This window comes from Phyllostomus discolor, chromosome 1 (genome assembly GCF_004126475.2).
Source record: "Phyllostomus discolor isolate MPI-MPIP mPhyDis1 chromosome 1, mPhyDis1.pri.v3, whole genome shotgun sequence".
In the NCBI taxonomy this organism is placed as follows: domain Eukaryota; kingdom Metazoa; phylum Chordata; class Mammalia; order Chiroptera; family Phyllostomidae; genus Phyllostomus; species Phyllostomus discolor.
Window position 1 is genome coordinate 193,920,485 of NC_040903.2, and position 15,396 is coordinate 193,935,880.

The 15,396-nt window shown below is 35.2% G+C and overlaps 1 protein-coding gene across 5 annotated transcripts in view; it reads left to right on the forward strand.

The window, feature by feature from the left end:
- PCNX1 (pecanex 1) overlaps nt 1-15,396 on the forward strand; it is a 129,489-nt gene that overhangs the window by 43,830 nt on the left and 70,263 nt on the right. For 2 of the 5 annotated variants that reach the window (XM_028508014.2, XM_036011624.1), the window contains exons 7-8: nt 6,049-6,181; nt 11,525-11,709. The exons of 2 other annotated variants lie outside the window; for them this stretch is intronic. In XM_028508014.2, coding sequence (XP_028363815.1) covers nt 6,049-6,181; nt 11,525-11,709 — 318 coding nt within the window. The remainder of the gene's footprint in view (nt 1-6,048; nt 6,182-11,524; nt 11,710-15,396) is intronic. One more of the 5 variants, XM_036011619.1, reaches the window with a different exon arrangement.

Consider the following 15,396-nt stretch of genomic DNA (forward strand, 5'->3'; position numbering starts at 1 on the left):
CATTGGACATTAGAAAAGACAAAGACTACCTCACAGACAAGAACATAGAAATTAAAGCTTTGTACCTTACTAAATAGAGGGACTCTAGATTCCGGTTAATTAATTTTTTGATCTTCTGGTCCATGTGGCAAGTTAGAAGGAAATTAGTAGAAGGGGCGGGGCACTTGTAGAAGCAAAAGTAATGACAGCAGAGGAAATACTCTGCTAACACTAAAGGAGGAGCTGGAATAACCATACAAACCAAAGCAAAACACTACAATGGTGTGGGGTCATTAAATGCAGGAACAAATTGTCTTTTTAATTTTAATAGTGGTCAGTGACATCATAGTATTATAACTTAATGCTGTATTATAGTATAATCCAAGAATAAATGCATATGGTTGTTATGGGAAAAATATAATAATTAATAAATAGTAACACAAGAATAAACACTTTTATGCATTCACAACTGTGAACCTACTTTTGGCCACCCCATATGTGACTGACCCCAATTCATTAAGGAAAGATTTTATTAGTCTATACTGAGAAGAAAGCTTAGACATGTAAAACCACATAGAAAAATGTTCATTAGATGCAGTAAACAGGTTTAGATGTGTCAGTTACTTGGGAAAATTATCCTAAAAGTATAAAAAAAATGATATTTATCGATGAGGCAAAGAAGTGTTTGTATGTAGAATTCTGAAAACCAGCCCATGCCTGATTTTGTGTGGCAGGGGTAGAAATAATAGTATTTTCTTTCTACAAGCAGTGAAATTCTGGATAAGGAGTTGAATGGTTACATTTTAATACCACCTCTGATTACTAACTGGATATTCTGGTAAGCCTCAGATTACTCAATTGTAAAACAGAAATAACTGTCTAGACTTGTCTCACAATTAACTATGAGACAAGTTAGAGCCTCTCTCTAATAAGCTTAAGTATATGAAAGTGCTTTGTAAGTTACAGATTTATTATGGAAATGATGACACCGATGACTTTTAATCATTTGTAAGAAAGTTTTTTGAATATGTCATGGCAAATACTCTTCATTAATGTCAGCTTGTTAGGTGAATCTCCTGAAAATATATGCAAAATTGTTTTTGCGTGCAGCTTTCTGAGAGAGGGTCAATGTCTTTCATCCTATTCCCAAAGGATTTAAAAAGATTAGGAACTACCTATGAAAGTAATTCTTAAACTGTATTGTTTAGAAATTGTTCTGTGTGAATTATGACTCCAGAGTTACTTAATTTCCTAAAAGCATTTCTTCTACCCAACTATTTTTGTTTGGCTGTCTGGGATTGTAGAAGATTATCAGTAAGGATATACAAATTTTCTTCAACTCGAGTCACAGCTAATAATTTTGTTGTTTGCTGTTGTTTGTTGATTTACTTGTCAAAAGGAAGAGTAGTCTTACCCTGGCCAGGTGGCTTAGTTAATTGGAACATTGTCTTGTACACCAAAAGGTTGTGGGTTTGATCCCCAGTCTGGGTGCAAACCAACTGATGTTTCTCTCTCTGTCCCTTCCTCTCTTTAAAATCAGTAAAACATATCCTTGGGTGAAGATGAAAAAAAATAGTAGGGTAGTCCTTTACAGTGTTTTTACAGGTGAAAATTATTTTAATTCAGAATGAGAAGTTGTTCAGTAGATTCTCGTTCTTTGGCCTCCCAGAAAATGGCGCTTATACAAAAATATGTTTCTGTATTAGAACAAATCTTTGCACGCTGGTGTTAGCAGCATCCTTAGTTGACATGGGAAGTTAAGACAGGGAAAAGATGTTTAGATAAAATGGATTTCATGGCTACACTAAAGTATTTCTTTTAAATTTTTTGTAAAATCATTTAAATGTTGGCTCTGGTGGGCTAGCTCAGTTGGTTAGAGCGTTGTCCTGATATGCCAAAGTTGCATGTTCCATCTCTGGTCAGGGCCCATGCAAGAAGCAACCAATGAATGCATAAATAAGTGGAACAACAAATTGATGTTTTTCTCTCTCTAAAATCAATATATTAAAAAAATTTATTTGAAATCTGTTTTTAAAAATTCTATTTATTTATTTTTAGAGAGAGGGGAAGGGAGGGAGAAAGAGAGGGTGAGAAACATCCATGGGTGGTTGCCTTTTGCACAACCCCAGCTAGGGGCCTGTCCCACAACCCAGGCATGTTCCTTGACTGGAAATCAAACCAGCAACACTTTGGTTCGCAGGCTGGCAGTCAAAGATTAAGCTAAGACTCTTGTAATTAAAAAATACATTAACCTGGCTGGCGTTAGCTCAGTGGATTGAGCGCGGGCTGTGAACCAAAGTGTCGCAGGTTTGATTCCCAGCCAGGGTACATGCCTGGGTTGCAGGCTATAATCCCCAGCAACCGCACATTGATGTCTCTCTCTCTCTCTCTATCTCCCTCCCTCCCCATTCTAAAAATAAGTAAAATCTTTAAAAAAAAATACATTAAAAAACCACATCATCTAAATACATGTCCTTGAAAGTATTTCATAAGTCTTGTCATTCATGGTTTTTGAATCATTTGAATATTTGTTAGTTTTCCTCCTTTGCCTACTCATGCATAAAATTTAGTTGTACCTAGAGTTCTAAATCTTTACTATTTGCATTTTATGCTGTTCCTATTTTACTAGTTAATTTCTTTTTTTTTTTTTTTTGGCCAGGAGATACTGAGTTTTAAGCAATATAAAAATATCAGCTCAAAACCTGGTTTTAAAGTGTTTTCTCTCTGCTGTTTAGTTTCCCAGCTTAAAGATTTTGTTGTTTTTCTTTTATAAAGTTAGAGGATTCAAAAAGAGTTTATTGCAGTTGGATTGTGGAAGTGAAATTTTAAGCTTGGCTATAATTTATTTGACTGTGCTTATGGCAAATTATTTTAAGTGTTTTAAAGACACTTTTCTTGACTCTAATAGAACTGACTCCCTCTCGACCCTATGCGGAGTAGAAATGTTCTGTATAAGTAGCACTTTCCCAAGGGCATTGTTTAGTCTTATTTGTTGTGCCCATAAATAATGTAGTGTTTTCAGTTGAATGTGTGATCCTAGACACTGTTAAGGTAATTGCTATATTAAACTTTGAAAATTCTTTTAGCATTAGATATTTATGTACTGAATATTATAGAGGACAATTTATACAATAACCATAACTCCATTTTAATATATTGTTCAATGGATGCCTAAACTTCTTGATATGTTTACAAAACTATTAAGTAAGAAGTGTTAATATGTGTTAAGTGATTTTGTAGATAACAAAATATAAATGGTGTGTAAATAGCAAGAAGAAATGGTCTTTTCTGAAGCTAAGGAACATTTTGACTTTACGTAGACACTGTAGTTTGGCTTTTCATCCCACACTGTGGAGTAGGTAGCTCTTACTTGAAATTAACTCCGTGAAGTCTTCGGTAGGAGGAAGACAGGAAAGAAAACTGTTTTCCTATTTCCCACTCTCCGTATTCAGTGATGACTTACTGCTCCCCCCCCCCCCATTCTCCTGAATAATTTCAGTGCACAGTATGGATTAAGCTATTCTCCATAAATTGTATCTGTATACATTTTATTCTTCTATTTTGGTTGAAAGAAAGTATCTAAAATTAGAATGTTTGAAAGTTTCTCAGTGAAGTGACTGGACCTGTAAATTGACCAACAGTTTGTTACAGTAGAATAGAAACCTTCAACATAAGTTCACAAAATATTAAATTGATTTTAAAAGAGTGATTTTAAATTCCACAACCCGAGGTCACCTTACCGATGCCCAAGAGCCGTGAACAGTTACAGCAGTCTCTCACCTGGGATTCCCGTCCTCCGAGTGACTCATTTCCTTTGCTCTGTTTCCCTTCGTCCAGCGACTGCCTTGCCAATGTGTGTTTTCCCCGTGACAGTGCTGGTTATGGTTTTCTTTGGTTGAGTTCATGGTTGTCAGAAACAGGCAAAGCACACACTACGCTTTGTAGATCGTGGTAACAGAAAGGTGCCCTTGACTTTCTAAATCAGCACTGCTATGCAACTTCCTATGTTGATGGAAATGTTCTATATTTGTACTATGCAGTAATGGTAGCCACTAGCCATAGGTAGCTGCTGAGCATTTGAAATGTGGTTCACGAATCTGATAAACTGAATTTTAAATTGTATTTAATTTTAGTTAAGTTTAACCACACACGGCTAATGGCTGCTATGTTGGACAGCATGGTCTAGATGACCAGATTTGATCAGCATCATTTGTTCTCACAAGTCTTATATATTATAACTTTGCATGCATGAGCTTATATATCACGTCTTGCGTACAACAAAATTTTCATTGTATCAGTAAAACTGGAGGAAAAAGAAAAATATTAGCTCAAAGAATCAGTTGTGGTTTGGATCTAAAGCTTAATTCTTATTTAGCTGCCTAACTTCAGAATGTCATGTAGTGTGTGAGCTGAAAAAGAAATAAATAAGTGTATATAAGTAAGTAATTATAAGTAATATAAGCATCCTGTAATTTGTGACTTACACTTTGTATTGGCAGAAGCTTGCCAAATGTGTAAACTCATTCTGTGCTTGTCATTCCTTCAATAATAAAAACAGTACCTAAAGACAAAGAAGTCGGCCCTGGCTGGTGTAGCTCAGTGGATTGAGTGCAGACTGTGAACCAAAGGGTTGCCAGTTCGATTCCCACACATGAGAGGCAACCACACACACACATTGATGTTTCTTTCCCTCTCTTTCTCCCTCCCTTCCCCTTTCTAAAAATAAAATAAATAAAATCTTAAAAGTATTAAAAAAAAGACAAAGAAGTTGTTGTCTTCTGGAGGTAGTCCATATATCACCAATCATGATGGATTAACTACACAAAGAATATTTACTGGTGCAGCCTGAGGAGGGGATGAAATGTAAACATTTAAAAGAATACTTTATTTATTAATTGGCATTGGAATTGATGGAAATGGCTATTGCTAAGCAGGGTAGTGATGTAAGAATTAGTAATATTTTAAAATGTGAAGAAGGCTTGCAATAGAACTGAAATCTAAATATAGTATTCTTGATTTTGTAATCCATTTCATACTTACTAAAAAAGGGAGTTTTCATGTATTTGGAAACAATGCTTCTATACTAAGTTGTTTTGTCTTTAGTCATATTTCGTTTCAAAATATCCTCTCTATAAATTAAAGTGATTCTTAAATTATTTAGATCACTAGCAAACAGTTGTTTTAAATTCAGATGTATAAACATCATTTTGCATATTGTCTTAGAAACTCAAGTCGATTGGTATGGTTTTGTAAAATTTTATGTAGTAATTCTGTTAAGCCATTGCTGTGATTTTTCTCATTGTGTATTGTTTTTAGTTTGTACTTCATTGCTTTTGGATTAAGTTAGGAGTTTCCATACTTGTCTTTTTGCTGATATTTTGCTTCCTAATGCTGAGGGGACAGTGCTGGGGGCATAGAGTTGAATCGAGTTTGATGGCAGCAAACTACTTCACAGTTAGTAGGTAGTATTAGATATTAGGTATTCTTGTTGCCTTGAATTGAACTTTTCAAAGGCTAGTTGTGCATCCTAGCAGTCAGTGGTTTCATTACTGCTGCCAAAGTTGTGGCACAGGGTAGGATGCGGCACACCTAGGGGCTTGTTCCTTGGCATCAGAAATGAAGTAATGTCGTTGCTGCTTTTTCTGTCCTCACGAGAGTAAGAAACTAAGGCCCCGTGCTGTTAGTAGGAACTAACAAATAGTTATAAAGGCTGACTTAATTAAAGGGGGAAAGAGAGGAATATGGGGCTAAATAAAATAAGACTTTTTGAAAAACATTTAAAACATAGATCTTAAAACAGGAAATTGAGGCAGAAGAGACGATGGTGAGGCCAGATAATAGGTTAAAGACAATACTTTTAAAGGAACAATTATCCTTAAAGAAGCGACTGATATGTTTTGTGTATTCCTTACTATGATGGATTAACAGTGTATGTAAGAAAACCATTTAGCTCAGTTAAACAAGTTCCCTTTACCTTTGAGGGTGGGAAGCCAGGGAGAGAGACAGGCTCAGCTGCTAGTTAAATGTCCGACCGAGGCTCCTATTTGACCGAAGTCTGTCTTAATGCAGCAGCACAGGCCAGCGAGGAGGCGGTGGCATTTCGCCGTGAACGCAGCACTTTTAGGCGCCAGGCAGTACGGCGCCGGCACAATGCAGGGAGTAACCCTACCCCTCCTACCTTGCTCATCGGATCGCCCCTAAGGTACGGTATCTTAAAGTTCCACCAAGCTTAGCATGCATGTCACAGACGTTCTAACGTGTTCTGTCAGTCCCAGGAAAGCATTGAAACAGCTTTGTTTTCCTTGTTCCAGTTTCTCTCATACTTTTATGCTCTTTAGGTTTTCTCTGCATGTGACTATGGACCTATTGCATTATGCATGCCTTATGTTGCACTTCTTAAACAAAATGATCAGATTGGTGTAGCCAGATGTATTTTGAAAAAAATCATGTTAAGGTAGTTTTAGAAATGTAAATAGAGGCCTTAAGACAGCTCTTCATTTTTTCTACTCCAAATTAATAATAATACAGCATCTTGACTTTGTTTAATACAATCAAATATAGACTGAGTATTCCTCAACAAATATAAACTTGTTGAATAATAACACATAACTGACCTTAACTTGAAACCAGTTAGGTTATTTCACTAAAATACATATTTTATTTTATATTGCTGAAAATTGGTGTTTTTATTTCATAATCACCAGGACCTAGTAAATGACATGAAACTAAAATATTTAATTTATGATAAAGTATGGCCAGTTGGATATACATACATATTTTTGAATGCACATTTATGTTGAGTTTCTCACCTTCTATAGTGTACTGAACAAAAACAGTTTTATTTTTTCCAGTATCCTAATTAAGAAAATGTCTATTTTTAATATTGGGAACGATATTCCATTAAAATTTTGGTGTTAAATTTTCAATTTTGTCAAATCTAATGAGACTATGTCTTGTGTTAGAAATATAAAAGTCTGTTCAAAAGATTTGTGCTTTAAGGATACAAATATAAACAAAAATACTGTGCATGTGCTTGCTTAAGCAGTGCATATATTATACCACGTACTTCTGTTAATCTTTGTGTTCAAAAGCACCATTATCGAAATTATTTTCCCGTATTTCCCTTTGAGATTTGAAGGGCATTTGATGAAATGACAGCTGGTGAATGCATGGGAGGTTGGAAGAGATAAATCACTTCCCTTGTTAAAGTGTTGTTCTTAAGAGTAGCAGAATCCTTATTTCTTTACTTTATATTCCTTTGGGATTTATGACTTGGTTATTTTACATTATAATCAGGAACATCATCTTTCATAGGTCATGTTCCTAATTAATCCTGCAGTTATACATAATTCTGTAAAAGTATGATATATTAGTTCAATCCATATTTAAAATTATAAAAATGGGAAGGCACCAATTAAAAAATATTTGATCTAGAAACCTTTTCTGAGCACCTTTGCTTTTTAAAGCCCTCCTCTTCTGCTTCCTTCCCAGCTCTCTCCCTGTGCTTCCTGCTTTTCTTTCTGCTGGTGGATTTGGGGTCTAGTCCCAAACTGCAGAAAGAGCTTAGCGTTTTATTCTACTTTTTCTGTTTTGTGTTTTCTAACCTCTTCTTCTTGTCCCTTGAATAACACTTGCCATAGAGTTCTTCTTTGCTTTCCTGTTCACTCCATGTTGCTATTTCTTAATCCCTTTTTAAACCTTCTCTTTAGTTTTTAAAAATCCTTTAATTCTTTGCCACAAACGAGTCTGCTGGATCCCACTCATCAAACAAATAGACAGATTAGTTGTTCCTCTCCCTGGTGGAATAGTAAAGAGCTGTGTTCTAACTCTAGCCAGTCATGCAGGATTTCTCCACGTTTTTGTAGAATTTTAAATATTTCACCATTCAAATGAGGATATGATATGAAACTTATTTATGAAGGGATCACATTAGAAATTTTAAAAAGCCGTCTTCCAGTAGTCGGTATGCAGACTTTGTCAGGTTCCAGGATATTTCCAGTACAGAGGTTGTACGTATCTTAAGTAGGGTGACTTCTCCCTGGATGAAGTGATATAAAATTTAGCTGCGAGGAATTAGGAGCAACACCAATTCAATAAAATAATCTTTTTTTAATTGCAAACATATTCAGGAAAAGTATATTGGTGTTAATTCTCAGTGTAAGTTACATCATAGTAATTTCATCTTAAAGTAAATACAGGATAGCATGGTCATGCAAAATTTGAAAAGTGTCAAAAAGAAGTGGAATAAGTATGATAATACTTTAATTATAATGATAAATACTAGTAAAATCTACTAACATTTTAAACTTGAGTGAACAGTTTAAATGATCGACAGTCTAAAAAGCAACTGGGTAAGATATGTCTCCAAGGATTGGAAGTGAATCAATTTCCTCATAAAGAAAATTTGCAAGAATTTTTAGTGCTTATTTGAATGTGCTGTTTCAGTACTAATTTTAAAAGTATTTTTTTTGTTGTTAAGTTAGCATCATAGGGTAGGTTTTGTAGGCCCTAACTAGTTCTTTTGGTTACTAGAGATAAAGGCGAAGACAAAGATCTAAAAATTTGGTAACATTAAGTCTATATTTATGTCTGTAGTTATTAACTTAAATGTGATATTTTTAGAACTCTATGTAATGGGGTGGAATGAAAAGAAATTATCAGTGCATTTGGGGAAGGGAAAAAAGCTTTAGTGTATCCTTAGATTTATTTTTAAAAATATCATAGGATTAAAAGATCTGTAACCAAATAAGGCCACAGCAATAACAGAGCCCGTGATTAGGAATTCACAGAGACGATTTTGTGAGTTCAGGAATGGATCCACCACATATTTGTTGTCTGTGTACTGTGTTCAAGACCCTCTTCTAAGTGTCTTGATAATGTGATCATCCTCTCTGAGTTTGCTTTTTAGTTGGAGAGACACACGCAAAGAGAACTAACAATATAGGTCAGAATATGCCAAGTACTAAATAAGTGGTACAGAGGAAGGAAAGGCCGCCTGTATTTTTCTGTCATTCCAATTGGAAATGTTGATTAGTGAGAATGCATGTCAGCGATGCGATGGGTAGCTGACAGATACAGACCTAAATTTCTACCTTTCCTTCGCTTCGTTGTAAAATAGGTGCTATCTTTTCTCAAACTGGTAGTTTTGATATGCAATTGTACTGTAAAAAGGGTTGATTATGGTCAGTTATTAGCTTAAGGTGAAGTACAACCCTTAAGGAACAGTTTTCCTAGTAATTTCTGCAAAAATGACAGGCTTTTAGTTGCTGAGGATTTTGGAAATAGGAATTCAAGGGAAATGAACATTTTATGACTGGCTTTTGATGTTCAGAAATGACATTTACAAAACTTTCTGTAGTTTTCAGACATCACTTGATGTTTTGAAAACCTTTTTGTGTATTTGGATGTATTGAAGATTAGTGTATTCTCATGTGTTCACATTAAAATACACCTAACTGCCATATAGCACCTTCGTTTATGACTTCAAGTGAAAAAATTGATGGTAAAATTTGTTGAGTATATATTCTGTAAAATTCTCTTCTGAATCTGACGGGACATAGTACTTGAACTACCTAAATGTTTTTTTCCTCAGAATTCTCTCCCTTGTGAAATTTGGTCATTTTGGTAAGGTTTATGGATAAGTTTAGATAGTTCTGAGGGAGAGGAACAGATACTGTGTATGTGTAGAAGATACTAAAATATTTGGTTATATTAGTTCTCAGGCTTATTTCCTGATTTATGTCTATTGTACAAAAGTTCTGCTCTAAAAAAAGTTATTAAATGAGTACAGTTATAGCTTAAAAAATGCCTGTAAGCATTGACAAGTCAGCATTTTGTAGACTTGGGTTTTCCGTACGTTCCTGTGCTCTACTTATGAGTGCGTATTTTTCATTGACTGCAAACGAAGACTGGAATATGAATGTTCCAGGTAGTGGTGATTACTAGAACTTTCTGTGGTGGTGCGAATGTTCTATAATCTACACTGACCAGTATGGTAGATTCTAACTACTAGCTTCTGCCTACTCTGGTGGCTTTTAGCTATGGAAGCCACTAGCCACTTTAAGTGGCTGTTAAGTACTTGGTACGGTTAGTGAAACTGTGGAAATAAACTTTTAGTTACTTTAGATTATTATATGTGGCTGCTGAGCCAGACAGTGCAGTCCCAGAGTGTATTCTGTTGCTGTAACCAATAGACTTCAGCATATATGCAGCATTTTCTACTTAGTTTTTTATTTCATGGTTACTTCAAATGAGAGCTCTCTTCACAGTCTGCAGCAGATGAGTTTGTTTTACAGGCATCAGAGAAACCGTTGCACTGAATTCACAGGATTAGAGAGAAGTTGATAATCATGAAGGTAATAGAGTAACTAACTATATAGAGGAGGACATCTGAAGGAGCATTCTTCTGTTTCCTAAAAGGTCTAACGACTTTAGTAAAGAATGCAGTATTGCATTGAACATAATGTAGAGAATGACATATAATAATTATACTCAAAATGTTTTCATGAATTTAATCAGTTTAAATTGAGTATTATACTAAGAATATTAAAATTTGCAGTGTTTTAAAATAAGTATAAAAATCTAAAATGAGTTAAGAATATAGTATAGTTTCTTAATTTTAGATAATTTTAAGATAACATAATTTTAATAAAAATTTTTAATCTATAAGCACAAAATACTAAGTGTTTTTAGAATTTTATAAAATTTAGGAAAGACTGTAACTCCCCTGAGAAGTTACTGGTTTCCAGATTATTCCTAAGATTTTCTAAAATGAGTTCTTGTTAATGATACTGTAATATGGATTGGAAAGGTACTAATGGAATTTAAAGGGACATAATTATTGTTAACTAACATCTTCTATATAAAACTATGGCCTTATTTCAGAAATATATAGGCTTTTAATAGAAAAAAAACCCTTTACGTACTAATTATACTTCTTCCAGTGTCCCAGCAGTCATTAACTTACTTGGTTAAGTTGGTGTTTGTTATACAGATTCTCTTGCACTAGTTTGTGATTTTCTTTTGACTCAAAATTATTATCTTGGTTGAATTTCATAAAGATTCTTTGGTTTTCAGGTGCATAGAAATTCTGTTTTATTGTGAATTTGAGAGGTCAGAATATTTGAAAGTGCAACTCTAGAGTTAGTATTTTAAATAAAAGTGCATATTTAACTGAAAAATAGGATTTATTTATTGGGGACCAGCTACAACCCACATATATTTTGTGTACTTGTGATTCTTCTTTGCTGCTTTCTCTTTCCTTATACTAGAACTTTTTTGGCTTGAGGTGGAAAAAAGTCACAGATTGATTAACTTACATATACCTTAAATGTTTCTTGCGCTAATCACTATGAATCAGATTTCTAAGGACCAAAAGATAAGATGGCAGTATAACCTGTATATTTTACAAAGTTTATTGATTCTTATGTTACATTGAGAAAGTTTTGAGTTTTTTCAGATCCGTTTTTTCTGTATTGACTTCATTCTAGCTATTGTTTTCTCTTTTCTTCCCTGTAATGTCTCCCCAATCCATGTTTTTTCCTAGCCTTCAAGATGGGCAGCAAGGCCAGCAGTCCACAGCCCAGGTCAAAGTCCAGTCCCGCCCCCCTTCCCAGGCTGCAGTGCTCAGTGCTAGTGCCTCCTTGCTGGTGAGAAATGGGAGTGTCCACTTAGAAGCATCACATGACAATGCATCTGCTGTAGGCGGCAGCAGTTTGCACGATGAACTTGGTATGCAGGCCTTATGTAATCTTGGTGATACCACTTTAATGCAGCAGATAATGGGCAACAGTGATTGCAGTTCTTTCCTGAGGTAGCTTCATTTTGGAACTATGTGTAAAGGCATTTTTTATAGGATTTGCTCTGCGTGTAAGGAACATTTGAGGTTCGTTTTTCCCTTCTCTGTTCCAACTGTTACTCTGCATTTTCTTTTGAGCATGTTTATTATTAATAGGTAGTTAAAAGTATTAACAAATATTCACACTTTGGCGTCTCTTTTAATGGTTTGGACAGCTCTGTTATTCCTTGGTATTTGTACCATGTGCGGAAATGATTAAAAAATTATTTTGATTAATCATTAATTTCTTTGAATTCTCTGACTGTGCCACAGGAAAGGCAAAAACGCTTTCTACTGCTCTGTGTCTATAGAGTCTTCCTTTCAGGTGTGCTGTGTTTCACTCCCACGTTCGTCACCTGGAGTAGGACTTACTGTCACTCTGGAGACGGCACTCTGAAGACGCTACTGCTCTATACTCATCAAATAATGTCATTGATTTTTCTTTTTGTTTTAATACATGTATAAATATGTTATTAAGTAGTTAATTCTCAGAGAGGTGGTGTAGTTTAAAATCTTAATAATGCATATCCCCTGAAATACAGGTACCAGTTTCATGCCTTCATGATAGCCTTTTTTCCCCAAAGATTTCATTGATTTATTTTTTGAGAGGGGAAGGGAGGGAGAAAGAGAGGGAGAGAAACACCAGTGTGTGGTTACCTCTCACAGGCCCCCCACTGGGGACCTGACCTGCAACCTAGGCATGTGCCGTGAGTAGGAATCAAACCAGCAGCTCTGCTTCACAGGCTGGCACTCAGTCCACTGAGCCACACCAGCGAGGACCTTCATTACAGTCTTTTATACCACTTTGGTTTCTGCTTCTCTGTACAGTTTCATTTTCTTGTGCTCAGAATGCCGATGAATAACAATTTAAATATAATTAAGAAAATCTTGTTATTAAAAAGTACACATTTGAAAGGATTCCATTTGTTCACTATGATTTTGTTGACCCATTTATAACATTCATTTATAAAGATGATAATCCAGTCGATGCTTTGCTAGAAAGCTATATGGTGTAAGGTGCCCAAATTAGGCATAATAAAAATTCAAATGCCATTTATTTTTCTCTTCCCATTTTGTGATACTTAGTTACAGAGAGATATTAAAACATATTAGATATGCATGTTGATGAAAATCATCTTTAGAAAATCTATAGAAACTTGAAAATGGTCACCTAAGAAATTTATAACATTAGAATGTGCAGTGATTACTAAACACAGTGAAAAGGCAATAATAAAACATCTCATTTTAGAATGCTTTTGCTTTTGAACTTATAGTTGAAAGAAGTAAAGGAATCCATGAGGAGGTTGTGTGAGAGAGAATAAGGTAGACTTCAGTTGAGTTACTTGCTTTGATTTATAGCAGTGATTCTTTTTTAGTTACAAATATACTCAGTTAATAATATCTTTTTATTGATGCTTCTTTTGGGTTAACCCCGAGTTCCTGTGAGCAGAAGTCTTGTCAGTTTGTGGCTGTAAAATCAAGTCATCATCACCATTGCCATTGGGTTTATGGTGGTGGATTGTCTAAAGTAGAAAGGCTCAGTTTTTATCTGTTTGGATTTTTAGACTTTTTGTCAACTCACGCATAAAATGAAACAATGAATGATTTTCTTTTGTAAAACTTACATTGCTCAAGAAACTTGCCTAGCAAGTTTTAATTGTAAAGTCCCATTCTAAATGCACAAGCAGATTACTGCCTTTTTTTCGGACCATAAGGCGCACCTAGGTTGTAAAGGAAGAAAATAGGGAAAAAAATTGAAGCAAAAAATGTGGTAAAATATTTAATAACATAAATAACATATATTTCACCAATGTAAATGTAAACAGAACTCAACAGCAGCATTAACAACCATTATTCCTCCCAAATGGGGGGGGGGGCGTGTCTTATAGTCTGAAAAAATACAGTGTTGAAAATGTGTATATATGAACTATCTTGGCAGTTCTGAAGATCCAGAAGCTCTTCTGATTGGAAGTGACTTAAGCATCTACTGGTGAATATTCAGAATATTTTCTTGAAAATTGAGTTTTATCTTCTCTATTAGCTGCCTCCTGATAGCTAGGTGTGGTCCTGTGGTAGCCGAGCACTGCCACGTCGAATGCATAGTAACAGTGAACACGAAACAAGCGATCGAAGGACAGTGTGTGCCTGTTCACAGCACGTGATGGCCCAGTGAGATTCTGAAAATGAACTGCAGATGAGCTGATGGAACTGGTAGAGGCACTGATTTCTATAATATAGTCTAGTAGAATAGTTTTGTTTTCTACATTATTTAATTTGACAATAGCAAGATAATTTTGTGTGAATTGATTTGGTATTATATAATCAAATATGTTAAAGTTAGCTACAATATTCCCTAAAAGTGCAGACTGTTTATCAAGACAGCTTTCTTCCAAATTTTGCTTCTTTAATTGAAAAATTTTAAATATACAGTACTTGTGTTTGAAAATGTATACAGCCTGTCCAAAAGGTATCCAGCCATGTAATATGAAAAATAAGAGACTTTTGTTGAAGAAGACACAAGGAACATTGTATAGAGGACAATGACACCTCAGTTCCCTTCAAAGTAGGCACTTTGGGACCTCACACAGTTCTTCCAGTTGCCATCATCAGCCCTGTTGTATTTTTTGAATCTCAGCTGGTGGTCTGAAACCTCTTCTCTTTCAAAGGTGATTTTGGTTTTGGGAAAAGCCAGAAGTCTCAGGGTGCCAAATCTGGGCTGTAGTGGGGCTGAGTCACCTGGGTGATTTGATGTTTTACCAAAAACTGCTGGAAACGTGATGCATGAACATTGTTGTGAGGAAGCTTCCAGTCAGCAGTTGCCCAAGCTGCAGCCTTCAGAATTATCTGAATGGTTTCTGTGGAGGAATGTTCAAGCTTAATGTAAAATCTAATGCAGATTCGTTGCTCTCCTTGCTCAGTTATTTTGAATGTGATGGCCACACAGCACACATGCTCACTCAGTGGCCTCTACCGCCCCCACCCACTGGTATAGTGAATTCATCATTGTTCACACTTGTGCATTACAGTCCACTCTCCTTTGGCTGCCAGGTTACATCGAAGTTGCACAAATCGGTCTGGTTATATTAACAATGGTTGGACTTTCTCTATACAGACCTCATATGTATACATAATACATTTATATGAAATGCTCATACACATATACACACTCAAACTTACATATATACACATATATGTATGTTTGAGCACATATAAGTGTCTGTGTACATAATATGTGATTGGTTCCTTTTTTAAAAAAATGTTTGGCCTCTCACTGTTGTGTGTTTGCTTTTAACCTGAGGAATAACCCTTTTGAATTAAAAGAAACTTGCAGTCAGACATTATTTAATTAAAGGCCTGGGTAGTTTTATTTAACTGTTTTCTATATGTTTACTCTGTGGTGTCATAGTAGATAACCATTTCTTATACTGAGAATCCTTATTTCTATTTTGCATTTTGAGTAGCATTCAAGGTTATTGGGTAAAACTGCATTATAAGTGTATAATTCAAAACCTGGTTGGAAAAATTTTGATAATTTTCTTTATTTCCATGCAAACTTATCTTTAAAAAGGTTCAAATGATAG